The following is a 13,573-nucleotide window of genomic DNA, read 5'->3' on the forward strand; positions in this document are numbered from 1 at the left end:
AGAGATGACGTTAATAGATTTACTTGCCAAACACTTCCTATCTAGTCCACAGATTGTCATTACTACAAGACATTCTTGGCCAATACTTAGTTTGTCCGTTTGTGGCCCATCTTGCATCTTCAAACACTTTACTTGAAGAAGACAAATGCACATAAAGATCGACTTAGCTCAAGAAGTTAAATCAAAATTTGGACGACTGTTTCAAGACAGCTATATCTACCTCAAAAAATCACAATGAACAAAAGAGTAACAGAGGTCTAGAGCCTAGAACACGTTCGTGTGAATGTTCTTCCTGAGTTAGGTAATCATAATGGAGATGACCAAACTAGTGGCACTTTCCTTACAAGATGAAAACATAAAACACTTTACAACAAACATGGTCGTGGATAGTAGTTTGGCTTGAGGGATTATAAATGCTTAGAGGAAAGTGGTCACTCAATCTAAATTCGTCTATGTTCTAAACAATTCAATTTTACTAGATTTTAATTCATATCATTTAAAAGTATTTATAATTACATTATTTCAAATTTTCTCCCAATAAAAGTATTTTTTTATAAAATTTATAAATTATTTTTAAAATCTATTATATGAAAAGCCTTCAAAGAATGCATACTAGTTTTTTGTTTGGTCATAAGAGGTTTGATGTAATTTCACTAGACTTTTGTGTTACTTTTGCATTTGACTGAAGTTAAAGTATACTTTGAATTTAAAATCAAGTTTTAGATCATTTTTGGTAAAGCTCAGTATATTCAACTAATATCTTCATCCTTCACAAACATATATATATATATTAATTGAAGTGCTGTAAGTAGAGCAATGAAATTTAGGTTATGGTTTAGAAATATGTTGGGAAAGGATGAAGTTATTCAATTATGGTTTAGAACGTTTGTGAAGGATGAAGATATTAGTTGAATTTTTGTTTGTAGACCAATGGAAAATCGGTTATGCCATGTGTTTAGGTTCGTATGATATATCAATAGTATTTTGTAATGGATTAAAAAGGTTTATATAACACTATCAGATAACATGTGACTATATTTAATATTAATGAATTTTCCGTCCAAATAATACTCTAAATTAATAGAGTAAATGTAAAAAAAAAAAGAATCCAAACGAAAATGTAGAGAAAAAGAGATACGATCTATTAATCTCTTCAAATATAAACCATATGCTAAGCATTTATATCACTAAATAATGCATTGTATATAAATGGGACCTTTAATTTTGACTAAAACTAGAGAATCTGAGGCGCTTGTTTTTTTACCAAAGGGTGACACGGCTCTGCAGAATGTACAACCATCGATGAACTAGAAGAGAGTACATTTACGGAGAAATAAAGTAACAAGAGAAACTAAACACTAGGCGGAAAATTAGCATTGTTTTTTTCGAGAAAAAAAAAGAAAAAAACAAATACCATGAAATTAACAGCAAAGCTGGAGAAAATACCATCCTATGTTAGTGTCCAGATACAAATAAAAGACATTTCTGAAATTAAACTCTGTTACACCATATGCTAAGCATTTATATCACTAAATAATGCATTGTATATAAATGGGACCTTTAATTTTGACTAAAACTAGAGAATCTGAGGCGCTTGTTTTTTTACCAAAGGGTGACACGGCTCTGCAGAATGTACAACCATCGATGAACTAGAAGAGAGTACATTTACGGAGAAATAAAGTAACAAGAGAAACTAAACACTAGGCGGAAAATTAGCATTGTTTTTTTCGAGAAAAAAAAGAAAAAAACAAATACCATGAAATTAACAGCAAAGCTGGAGAAAATACCATCCTATGTTAGTGTCCAGATACAAATAAAAGACATTTCTGAAATTAAACTCTGTTACACCTTACGAGTTCATGCGTCGCCTAATTAAAATGCACCCACAACCAGTTTAAAACATCTACATTTTGTGAACAACACATTACCAGATTATTGATCCATATGGGAAACCGCGTGCGTTGATGCACACGATTCTTTCTAAATTTGACCGTTGAAATTTTTATATCTAAACCAGGGCTATATGTTGAATTATCGGCCTATCGTTACAAGATTAAAAGGCCCAAGGTATTTCCAAAAAGTAAAAAATAGTAAGGCCCAAGAGAAAAAGGAGAAACTGCAAAAACAAATTCCGACCTGCCGGAATCGAACCAGCGACCTAAAGATTATCTGCATCTACTACAGTCTTCCGCTCTACCAACTGAGCTAAGGTCGGTACGTGTAAGGTTATATGATCTATGAATCTATATTGACATTTATATTCACCTTTTTTTGGTTAAACATTGCATTCATAATTTAATGACCAGAGTTAATCCTTTAAATCATGTATTTACAGTACAACTGTCACTTAATTATTAAATTACCAAAAGGCCTATCTGAACAGATACTATTTTGGAAATACTCAAATCTTATTCTCTAAAAATATAAGATAAATCATTGAAACATAAAAAGAATACTGTAGAATTTTTTAAATAATCAATGAAATTAATGTTTTAAAAAACATGGAAAGAGAGAGGGAAAAGGACATTACTTAAAAGGAGACAATGTATGTCGAAACTCAAAGACAATGGTAGCCCACTATAATATCTGCAGATCTCATCAGTGTCCAATGAAATCGCTTTGACGTGGGAGTTCGAAAGCTTTACGTTTGCTTGTTTGTTTTCTTATAATAATGTTTTTAGTATTATAGGGTCACCTCCCTATTAGGGTGGTGGATGTGGTGGTTGTAAGAGCTTATCTATGTTTCTATTTGATTAAGTGTATGTCGTGTTAAGTTCGGGCATGTCCTGGTTTTCATGATTTTCCAATTTAAACTCAATTAACCTTTCATAATACTAGATGGATTGTTCCTAACCTTTTATATATCAGGTGTTGATCTTTTACCCACCCATTTTGATTTGAATCCCACGTTTGGATTGAACCGGTAAATTTTTTTTGGATCACCCTACCTGGTTCAACAAACGAAACTCTGATATTATGTTAAATTCAAGTTTTTCATAGGCTTCTAATTTAAAATTAACTGGTGATAAATGGAATGACTATAACCTTAATATATCACTCATGTCCATGAAAATTCCCGATGTGAGAGTTTTTATTCTCACATGCCCCTCTGTCCCCACTATACGATAATGGGTTGTATAACCATCAATCTCGATAATAAACCAATCTTTGATTAGGTTTGATCAGACCGCCACACCATTAAAGTTAAGTCGCTTTAGGATCGATCAGGCGTCTTTCGATGAGCCGGATCGATTTTGATTCAGTTGCTCGAGTGTGTGTTTGAGCATATGGTATTTAACCAACATTAGTATATAAATGGTTAAAGCCAATCCATTTATTGGCAATTAGTTTTAAATTAAAAATTCATAAAATTTAGCATGGTATTAGAGTTCATAAACCTAACTACTAAAAGGTTCAGTCCTCACATTCTTATAATTTGGCCCAAAAAGTAATTTGTGCTCTCAGACCCGATAATGATTGACTGCAAAATTAATGGTTAGTAAAGTCATTATCTCGAACAAGTGTATTGATACTATTTAAATATTAATGGGACATACACCTTGATCTATAAAGAGTGTGTGAATATAAGTTTCCACATTGGGAATTCACGTGAACAATATATAAAAGATTGGGTCCACTCCATTTATAGTTAATTGATTTTAAATCGAAAGTCTAAGTTGAAAATCTATGATAAATCTAAATTTAACAGTATGATTAAACTTATCATTTCCAATCTTGTTCTTCTTTTGTGTTGTAAACCTCTATGTATGCTCCTCATTTAAGAAAGCCCTTTAAAAAAATTGTCGATAATATTAGTGTTCATAAGAGTTACCATGATGATATATTTGATGTTTCACAATTTCATTACGATGGGCACTAGAGGCTGTAGTGTTTTAGATGAATTTACAGGATAGTTTTTTTTTTTTTAACTAAAATTTACAGGATAGTTAAAGTGTTGTTCTATAACAATGTACTTGCTACAAAATAGTTATCGAGTGTCACAATGCTCAGGACGACCTTGAGATTTATGGATTAGAAACAACTATTAACCATATATTTTGTAATGATTTGGGAACAAATGATATATATATATATATATATATATATATTAAACACTATTATACGCTGTCAAAAAAACACTAGATTTCTTATGGGAGTATTATACAAACGTTTATCACTATATATCCAGAATTGGCTCTGACAATGCATTCAGGACATTGGATTTCTTATGTGACATTTAGGAAGCATTTAGACTCTCACGAGTCACGAGGGATTGCGGTTTTATTAGCTTTGAAAGATTTGAATCCAAATTTTCCAAAACATTTTCATTGTTTTTAACTTGTTTCGCATTAATTGTTTGCGGTATTTTGTTCAAACTTTCCGGCTCGAAAATGTTGAATATTTTGAATGAATTAATACTCAAAGAGGTCACAGATTTAAATTCACATAGATCCATTACATTTGAGTCCATGGCTTACTCTGCCCCTCACATAAATGTCTATGATATTGAATGCCTTATGACTATAACTTAGTGCACACAACCTTTCCTTTTTTTTTTGTATTTCGACTAAGCCTTTGTCGCACAAAAAAAAGGTTTTTTTTTCTATAAACGGCATTTTTGGAAATTTACAAAACAGAGGTTTAAATTAACTTTTAATAAACGTTTCCTATTCTTGAGAATATATAGATAGATGGATTTCATCTAAGCTTTCATTTTGGTTAAGATAATTTCGTAACGCTCTTAAAGATTATAAAAGAAATTCCAAAAGGAAAAAGAAGCTGGAAGTTATATTCGAGGATCTACAACCACATCTGATGTTATAATTAATTGAATGACAATGTTCTCATAAAATATCAAAGGAGGAAAGCGAAGCATGGGTCAGTAATACTTTGAGGGCTACTTTTTGTAAACGAATGTTTGGTGTTTTCAGTCGTCTTGTACGCATCTTCCAAAGTCGGATGGAATTCTTTTTTTTTTTTTTTTTTTTTGGAACACGGATGGAATTCTCCTTCTCATTGTTTAGTCGTATTCATCCATTTCATTTTCTTCATTTATCTATAAACAACACCAAAATAATTAGAGAAAATATTGTTTTAGAATACTATAATATATTCAGAAAGATATAGGTGATTAGGAGTAAAGAAAAGTCAAAATTGTTTCGAAGCACTTTATTAATACACTGGTATAATTTCTTGAAACAAAATTATAAGTTTCTCATTTATTCATTTATGAGTCATTCTTGGGTTCACTCCCTAGGGTGAACCTCTAGGTTCACCAACCAATAGGATTTCATTATTTCAAATTCGATATCTTTTAAAAAAGGAAACAAAATATTCTCAAATTATATTATGTTTTTAAAATAAAAAAAGATAATAGTTACAAAAAAAAGAATTAAAAAAAAATATTTTTAATGTTCTCAACAAAACACTAAACCCTAAATCCTAATCCATAAACCCTAAATCCTAAACCCTAAACCCTAAACCCTTGGGTAAATCCTAAACTCTTGGGTAAATCCTAAACCCTTGGGTAAACCCTAAACCCTTGGATAAATCCTATACTCTAAATAAAAAACACTAAAACCCTAAACCCTAAACGCTTGAATGTTTTAGTGTATAGTGATTTTGATTTAGAGTTTTGGATTTATCCTAGAGTTTAGGGTTTATCCAAGGGTTTAGTGTTTAGGATTAAGGGTTTAGGGATTAGAATTTAGGGTTTAATGTTATGTTGACGACGTAAAATATTTTTTTTTTGTAATTATTACTTTTTTTTTACTTTTTAATTTTAAAAACATAATATAATTTGACAATATTTTGTTTCTGTTTTTAAAAGATATTGAATATAAAATAAAACAATCCTATTGGTTGGTGAACCTAGAAGTTCACCCTAGAGGGTGGACCTAAGAATAAGTCTTCATTTATTCATCTATTTAAAGTTTTGATTATTTTTGTCATCGTCCAACCTTTATTAAAGAAACTATTGTGGTCTGTTAATTTCAGCTACTTGAGCGAGCCTATTAGAAACCAAAAAGTCCTCATGATTGTCCTCCTTTAACCAAGAAGTCCGCACAGAAAATTAAAGTACGAAGAATAACAGAGAATTCAAGATCTTGAAAATGTGTACTAAGCAGAGTAATCTCGTCCAGCTCGGATGATGTTTATCAATTGTTGGCAATCTGACTCAACAGTAACTCCATCCCAACCTCGGTTCTTCATTTCGCTCAGAGCCCATATGAGTGCCTCCGCCTCCGTCTTCAATGGTGATTGTGCACTGTGGGTGCATTTCTGTCCCTGCAAGATTACTACACCAGCTTCGACCAGGGTGAAGCCCATTCCCATCCATTTGTCTTTCTCAGACCAAGATCCATCTACTTGATATTTGTAACGAAGTCCAGTATCTACCTATACTTGAAATATATATTTAAAGTTTTGATTGGTGCTTATCTATTAGTTATAAGAAATCCAAATATAAAAATATTATATACTGATTACAAAGGTGTCTTTATAATTGTCACATATATGCAAATGTTTATAAATTGGTAAAGAATGAATAATCTATTATATATATATATATTAACTTCAAATATATGTTTTTCTGACAAAAAGAAATCAAATTTTATTTTGGTTATTTATATCTCGGTTCAATTTGATTTCATTTAATTTTTAAATCAATATAGTATTTATTCAATATCAAGTCAAATTGTTTTCTTAATAGATTTTGTTTGATTTGGTTAAAATTGGACCGGTTAATCTTTTTTAGAAACCATACTCACCAAGTTCATAAAGTCAACAATGATACTTGAGCAGTGTGGGTCATGCCCAGCATTGCATATCTCCAATCAAACTAGCTTGAAGATGAATAGCCGATAAGCCACAATAATGTAGCAAACCTTCTTTAAAAGCATGTAAGTATATAAGACCATTTATTTTGCATTAACACTTTTGGTAAAAATTGTATTAATTCCTTTTCAAAAAAAATTGTATTAATTGAAATGGCCTGTATAAAGAAACAAATCGAGTTAATATGAATTTTTTTCTTTCTATCTCGATCACTTGCTATCGTACTAGCCACTTTGGTCCTGACATTTATTTCTTTGAAATGCATTTTAAACTCTGTCGATTGTTTTCCCTTGTTATTTAATGTGAATTTTTTTTTTTTGTAAACTTTATTTAATGTGAATTTCATTTGCAATTAGTTCTTTTTGAATCACCATGCATTATTGATTGAACCAAAATACCAATTATTATACCGGAGACTTATGGAGGGTTTTAGCCAAAACATAGAACTAGAAGCTGAAGTTGGCTAATAGTATAAAGTAGTCGTTTGAGATTTGTCGATAATAATTTCATGGCGGCTAGATAAATTTACTAGTTAATAAATATATATTCGGCATCTTTACTTTTTTCCATCGATCTAGCTAGTGGTCTTTGACCTCTCCATTTTTTTTGGTCAATGACCTCTCCATTTTTCTTAATATTATTGGTATACCATATTGACGAGGTCAGTGTGATCAGTGGTATGGAAAAACGTAAAACATTTCAAACAATTTTGTTTATGATGCAAAGTTGACCAACAACATAGTATTTGAAACATTTACACATTACACAAAGATAATAAGTAAAATAAAAAACTTTTATTTTGTGAAACAAAACCACAGTAATATAGTAACAGAAAAAGTCCCAAAAATTGCGAAGCTTTTGTTGTACTTCCTTTGATTTAATTAAAAGTCTGGAACTTCGAAACTTCCCTCAATCTTTTCCTAACGCCAACATTCCGGCGTTAGAGAATGGTCTCGCTTATAATCTTTGCAATAGTTGTATACCATGCTATGTGTTTGAACCCATCTCATGGCTTGGTATTGCTGTCGGGTTAACCCACCAGAACGGTATGGTGAAGCCGACACTGGATGGCACCGTGCTGACGAATAAGCAGTGCAACCGATGGCTTTAAAGTTGGTGTATTTGGCACTAAAAGGCTGATATTTATAGTCGGCTTTGTATTTACCATCTTCGGTTGCCCAAGAAGAGGCGTCCCATATGGAACCATAAAGCCACATTGGTCTTAAAGGAAATGTGGCCGCACTCTTCTTTGGGTATATTCTTATGGGAATATCATCGACTAAAAATCTGAAATTGTAGATGGAGAAAATAATATTAGTCTGAAAATTGATATAGTTTACTAAATCAGGAATATGCTCAGATAGGAAAATATGTATGTTGTATAGTAACATTCATATAAAATAATAAAACTGTGAGATTTAATACAAAATAAATCAAAATTCTCTAATATATATGGTGTCTGTCCCATCGATGTGGTCGCACCAGGACTCACACTTAATTAGAAGAATTAGTAAAGCTGGCACTATGGTTAGACCCAAACACGAATGACATGAGAATATCAATAATTATTTCTAAACAACAACAAGAAATCAAGTATGATTGTCCAACGTCGTACGGTCATTGTCTCTGTCTTGTTTGTCTCTACCTGCAACTGTCCTTGCCCGAATAATGAAACCCTACGGAAACTATTTTGAATTTATAATAAAAGTTAACTTTTTAGTTTACTATATGGCTCGACTAGATTCATCCACCTAGGTGCGAGGCCAGGAAAATAAAGTTCATAGCTTTCTCTCTTAAGAACCTAAAAAGTATTTTTATGAGATAATTAAGTGGAAGATGGCTTACATGATTTCTCTAGGGTTCCAAAGAATAGCATAATGGTGAAAACCTGAAGTGGGATCAAACCACAAGCGATACTTAATTTCACGACCAATGATTCTGCCATCACCACTTCCCCTAATGTAAACATTTGTCTGAAGTGTGTATGGTTTTCCAAATGTTGTCCCCAAAAATTCTATGTCCACTTCATCATGGAAGCCTGGATGTGCCTCATTATTTGATAGCTGCACAAATTTGATTTGATTAATTTTAGTTAAGATCAAATTAAATGTAGTTATAAGTCCTAATTAAGAGAGTCTAGCTCTCACATAGAGAGATGTGATGACTCCAGCAGTGTATCCAGGTTGGAGTTTGATGGATGCTCCAAAGTAACCTGATCTGAATGGCTTCACTGACTTGAATCCACTTCCTATATATATACACACACACCAAGTACATTATCAATAGAAAGCCATATAAGCTTCAAATCAAATTTGAAATACACATTTGAGAAAATGAAAAGCAGAGTTGAATTGTTAGTACCTGAGACTCTATCAAGCCAGATGGTAAGAGCATTTTGGTCCATTCTCTGATGCTGAGGACCCCAGAGATTCCTAAAACCTTTGTAGAAGCTCAAGGAAACAACCTTGGAGCTTGGCCAGTAACCAGGTGATGGTGGCCAATAAGCATTTACTGAGGATCCTAATAACACCAACAAGTGGAAGATTGGGAGAAGAGAGATCAGAGAGCTACCCATTTTTGTGGTTTTCCTCTTTTTTTGTGAAATGGAGAGAAGAAGAATGGAGTATATAAATGCAGAGAGAGAGAGAGAGAGAGATGGACATGAGTTTGGCATATATTATAAGCGTTTATGATGGAAATGAGATTCACTATTTGGACCCAGTCACAAAAATTCATAATGAAGAGGGTGGTCCACTCACCTAAACTCTTAAAGACTTAAACAGTCTAAAAATATAGAACCTCAGTAGCATTATTACGTTGCTCCCGTGTGATATACTTACATGCTATCAATTTATGGAAAATCTTAGGTTAAGATCTCATTCACACAAAATTGACTGATACAAGGACAAGTGGTTTCAAAACTGGTTGCCATACTACAACCATAAGCAGATACCGCTGCGTCTCATAATCTTCAAAATCTACCACCAGCCTTATATTTTCTCTCTATTTTTCTTCTTTCTTTCGCTATGATGGTAATATATTACAAGATGAAGTGAAGTTGTTAAAGCTATTAAACTAATGGCAAATGAGAAAAAAATGTTGATCGAAAGAAACTGCTAGCCGAGACTGTGTTAGGGCTTAGAGAAATGACAAAATGTGTTAACCAGAATATGTAAAATTGTAATGATTAATCGAATATTGAGCTACCAATTTTCTTTTGTTTGTTCCTTTAAGTTACATCGTACTTGATGGAAATAAGAACATTATTATGATAGGGCCAAGGAAATGCTAGATGGTAAATAAATTGGTAAGCTCAAAACAAAAAACAGTGTAACTAAATACATACAATGAAATATGTAATTCACATACATTTATTATATTCTCGTATAAGAGGTAAGCTTATCTGATCTACTTTTTCATGGACATTTTACCCAGATTCTAAAACGTTAATGGGAACAGACAAAAAAAACGAAACAAAAGCGATCAAAATGTCAAAAAAATTCTACGCATAAAATCAGAACTTGATAAGAAGCGTTTCAAATGTAACAGTTTAGACCATCTCCAATAGTAACTTACTAGGTTAAGACCCGCGCCTTGCGCGGAATGAATGTTATATATATAAATTATTTTATATAATTTAATAGTTTAAGTAATTTAAAATATTTATAAAAATTAAATTGTCAATATTTTTTCAAATTTTTTATCAAAAACAAATTCTTTAAAGTACTTTCAAAATTAAGATATTTATGTATTTTCTTATATGACATATAATTTAATTTAAAATGATATATATATATATATTTATTTTTAATACTTATTAAATGAGACTTTCAACTTATACGATTTTTTAATTATTTGTATCATGTCATAACAAAAATTTTAAACCATAGATCATAAAATTTGAATGTAAAACTTTTAAAAGTTTTAGTAATTTATACTCGTTTTTAAAAATTCAAAATATAACATATAAAGAAAACTTTTAATTTTTATTAAATGGTTACTATGGTTGTTTAATTTATTTTAATAGTTTAAAATTAAACAAATATAATATAAGACACACTTATTTTTATCAAATCTTTCTTATTCAAAATTATTAATTGTCATATATACTTTAGCCATATTAGGTAATTCTGTAATTTTATTTATGGAAATAATGAAATACATTAATAATGTATTAATGGTTAGTTTAATAAAAAGTTTATTATATATTTAGATGGACCGACCTATTTTTCTAAGGATTCTAAGAATCATTCTAGTGATGACATGTGGCTACAAAAAAATGTTGTAATGCTTCTCAAATAATATATAGGGGATTTTGAAGAAAAAGATAAGAAAATAAAGAAAAACTTTTTCAATTGTGCATCATTTTGAAGGGAAAATGAGTTTGTAAATAGTATTCCCTCAATTTAGTTTTCATTTTGTGATAAACTTTTTTATTTATAAATTAGTATTTAAATTTTTATATAATTTATTATATCTAGAAAATTCAATATTTTTTTTATACTTTAAAGAAATTATTAATACTTTCATAATATAATTATAAGTTTATATAAACCCGTGTATATTTTTTTTAAACTAAACTATAAAGAATATTTAATTAAAATAAAATCATATTTGGGTAAAATTGTAAGTTTAATTAAAAAAATAACAATTATTATAAAATTAATACTCTCTCTGTTTCATAATTATTTTTTTATTATTTTATTTCCTATAGTCTTAAACCAATAAAAATCCAGAAAATGCAATTAGTTTTCTTGAAGTTTACAATCAGTTGGAATTTTTTTAAAATGTAACTTTTTGAAACCATTTTTTCTAGAACATGTATTTTTTTGGAACGGAGGGAATAGTATGTAGTAATAGTATAATATATTTGAAACTATTTTCTGAGAGGAAAATCAAGAGAACTATTCGAGCAAAATATATACTCATTTTGAATTTACTTCATTATGAGAGATAAAATGAGGATAACTATTGGCGATCCTCTTAAACCCGTTTAGTATTTAATTTAATATAATGTTTGGGTGTTCAAAATAAAAGAAAAAGATAAAGAACCGACTTGAATAATCCTAATTCCAATCTTAAAGCTCCATAACTAAGGTTATATGTGTTCACTTTTCAATGTTTCATTTATTATTTAGCTGTAACGAATTATTATTTATACATTTCATATTTTAATGTTTTTAAGTTGAATAAATTTTAAATCTAAATTTTAAAATATTTAATTAATTTTTTTAGTTTATTTATTATTATTTTTAGTTTTGAATAAATTTATGGATCTTGGATAGAAAAATAGAGATGATATTTACGCTATAATTTTACACATATTTAAAACACAGTGAACTCAGATTCAATATGAACCAACTAAAATCGAGTCGAAAATGAATGTCCAAATTTTTCTCAAAGTTTTTCGAGTTGCAATTCTTTTATTTTATTTTATTCTATTTTATGAGATTATATATATATTCTGGAAAATACAGAGACAGTGGTAAATTAATTTTTATGATGGAACACAGCAAATATATTATTTTGAATTTAGCAGGCTTGTTAAATTTCTTATAATATTTGAAAGAGGAAATTTCAGTTTTACCATAAATATTATACCATTTTTAAATTTAATTTTTTTAAAATAATATTTTCAAAAATACTTTAAATTTGTGATAAAAATTAAACTAATTCTCATAAATTATTTATAAATATTTAAGAATAGTTTATATTTTTTTATAAAAGTTTATAAACTCAACCACACCCTTTAAATATTAAACCATAAACAATAATAACTAAATTTTAAACTCAAATGCTAGAATATTTTTAAGTGAATGTATTTTGAAAAAATAATAGACAATTTGGGTATTTTAATCAATTTTTCGAATTATGGAATACTTCCGAACCTCTTTTGTCCCACGGTCCTACTCCACTGAGTTGAAAATTAAGTTTTATATTTCCTAACCAAATTAAATTGATCATATGTCCCCAAAAGGACAATGTTGAATAGTATTCGGATTTTAATGTAAAAATAAATAGTAAATGTTTATATTTGTAAATAAATGAAATATAAGCTTTCACTATATTTGTCGGTAACGGTGGCAAGAGTCTTGATGATCGACGGTTGCGGGACCGCCTGTCCAAAAAAAAAAAAATCATTAATTCATTTTTCAACAGAACAATTTCATTATTGATTTGCCTCTTTGATTTTAAAAACAATTCCTCAATTATTTGCTCCTGATAATTTGAGATTAACAATAGGTATATTGTTTTGGTGCATGCATTCCATTAAACATATGCTTCCTGATCTAATCCTGTTCAACCAGCGAGTATTTAAACTAATATATAGTCTGGCAGGAAAATTGAGTTTGTTTTTGATATAGATTCATAAAGTTAACCAATTCATAATCTCCTCTTTGCTTCCTGGGTTAAGTCATAAGTGTGTTCTACTTCTTGTAATGAACAAAGATTAGCAACCATATTTCTCAGCTAAGCTATTCACGGATAATATGCTTTATGAAATATCTAAATATAAGAACGTTTAGATTTTTGATTATTTTAAATTAATTAATTATCAATAGTTTTAATTATATTAAAGTTTTCATTTTTATACTTGGACTCATCATCACCAATTGAAATGACTATTCATCTCAATTCTCGGTTTCAAACAATTTGATTATGTAAATACTTTTTTCAAAACAATTTTTTTTACCAGCTTTTTAACAAATTCAGCTCGTTGTTAATTTTTTTTATA

At 29.7% G+C, this 13,573-nt stretch overlaps 1 protein-coding gene and 1 non-coding gene across 2 annotated transcripts; both read right to left on the bottom strand.

The window, feature by feature from the left end:
* Positions 1-2,130: 2,130 nt before the first annotated feature.
* On the bottom strand, positions 2,131-2,215 carry TRNAY-GUA. The gene is given in 2 exon segments: positions 2,131-2,166; positions 2,179-2,215. It is a non-coding gene; the product is annotated as a tRNA-Tyr (tRNA).
* Positions 2,216-7,563: 5,348 nt separating this feature from the next.
* Positions 7,564-9,493, bottom strand: LOC125606829 (probable xyloglucan endotransglucosylase/hydrolase protein 32). The gene is made up of 4 exons (XM_048775683.1): positions 9,199-9,493; positions 8,985-9,085; positions 8,683-8,900; positions 7,564-8,124 (listed from the first exon to the last, which is right to left on the bottom strand). The coding sequence occupies exons 1-4, from the start codon at positions 9,410-9,412 to the stop codon at positions 7,758-7,760; spliced, it is 900 nt and encodes a 299-aa protein (XP_048631640.1). The 5' UTR covers positions 9,413-9,493; the 3' UTR covers positions 7,564-7,757.
* Positions 9,494-13,573: the final 4,080 nt, after the last annotated feature.

Source organism: Brassica napus, chromosome A3 (genome assembly GCF_020379485.1).
Source record: "Brassica napus cultivar Da-Ae chromosome A3, Da-Ae, whole genome shotgun sequence".
In the NCBI taxonomy this organism is placed as follows: Eukaryota; Viridiplantae; Streptophyta; class Magnoliopsida; order Brassicales; family Brassicaceae; genus Brassica; species Brassica napus.

Bases quoted from the DNA above. Each gene is read 5' to 3' on its own strand.
- LOC125606829 (XM_048775683.1), bottom strand. From the start codon at position 9,412: ATGGGTAGCTCTCTGATCTCTCTTCTCCCAATCTTCCACTTGTTGGTG. The intron at 9,086-9,198 runs GTACTAACAATT...GTATATATATAG, and splicing joins CTGGCTTGATAGAGTCTCAG to GAAGTGGATTCAAGTCAGTG. The intron at 8,125-8,682 runs GTAAGCCATCTT...CTACAATTTCAG, and splicing joins TGGAACCCTAGAGAAATCAT to ATTTTTAGTCGATGATATTC.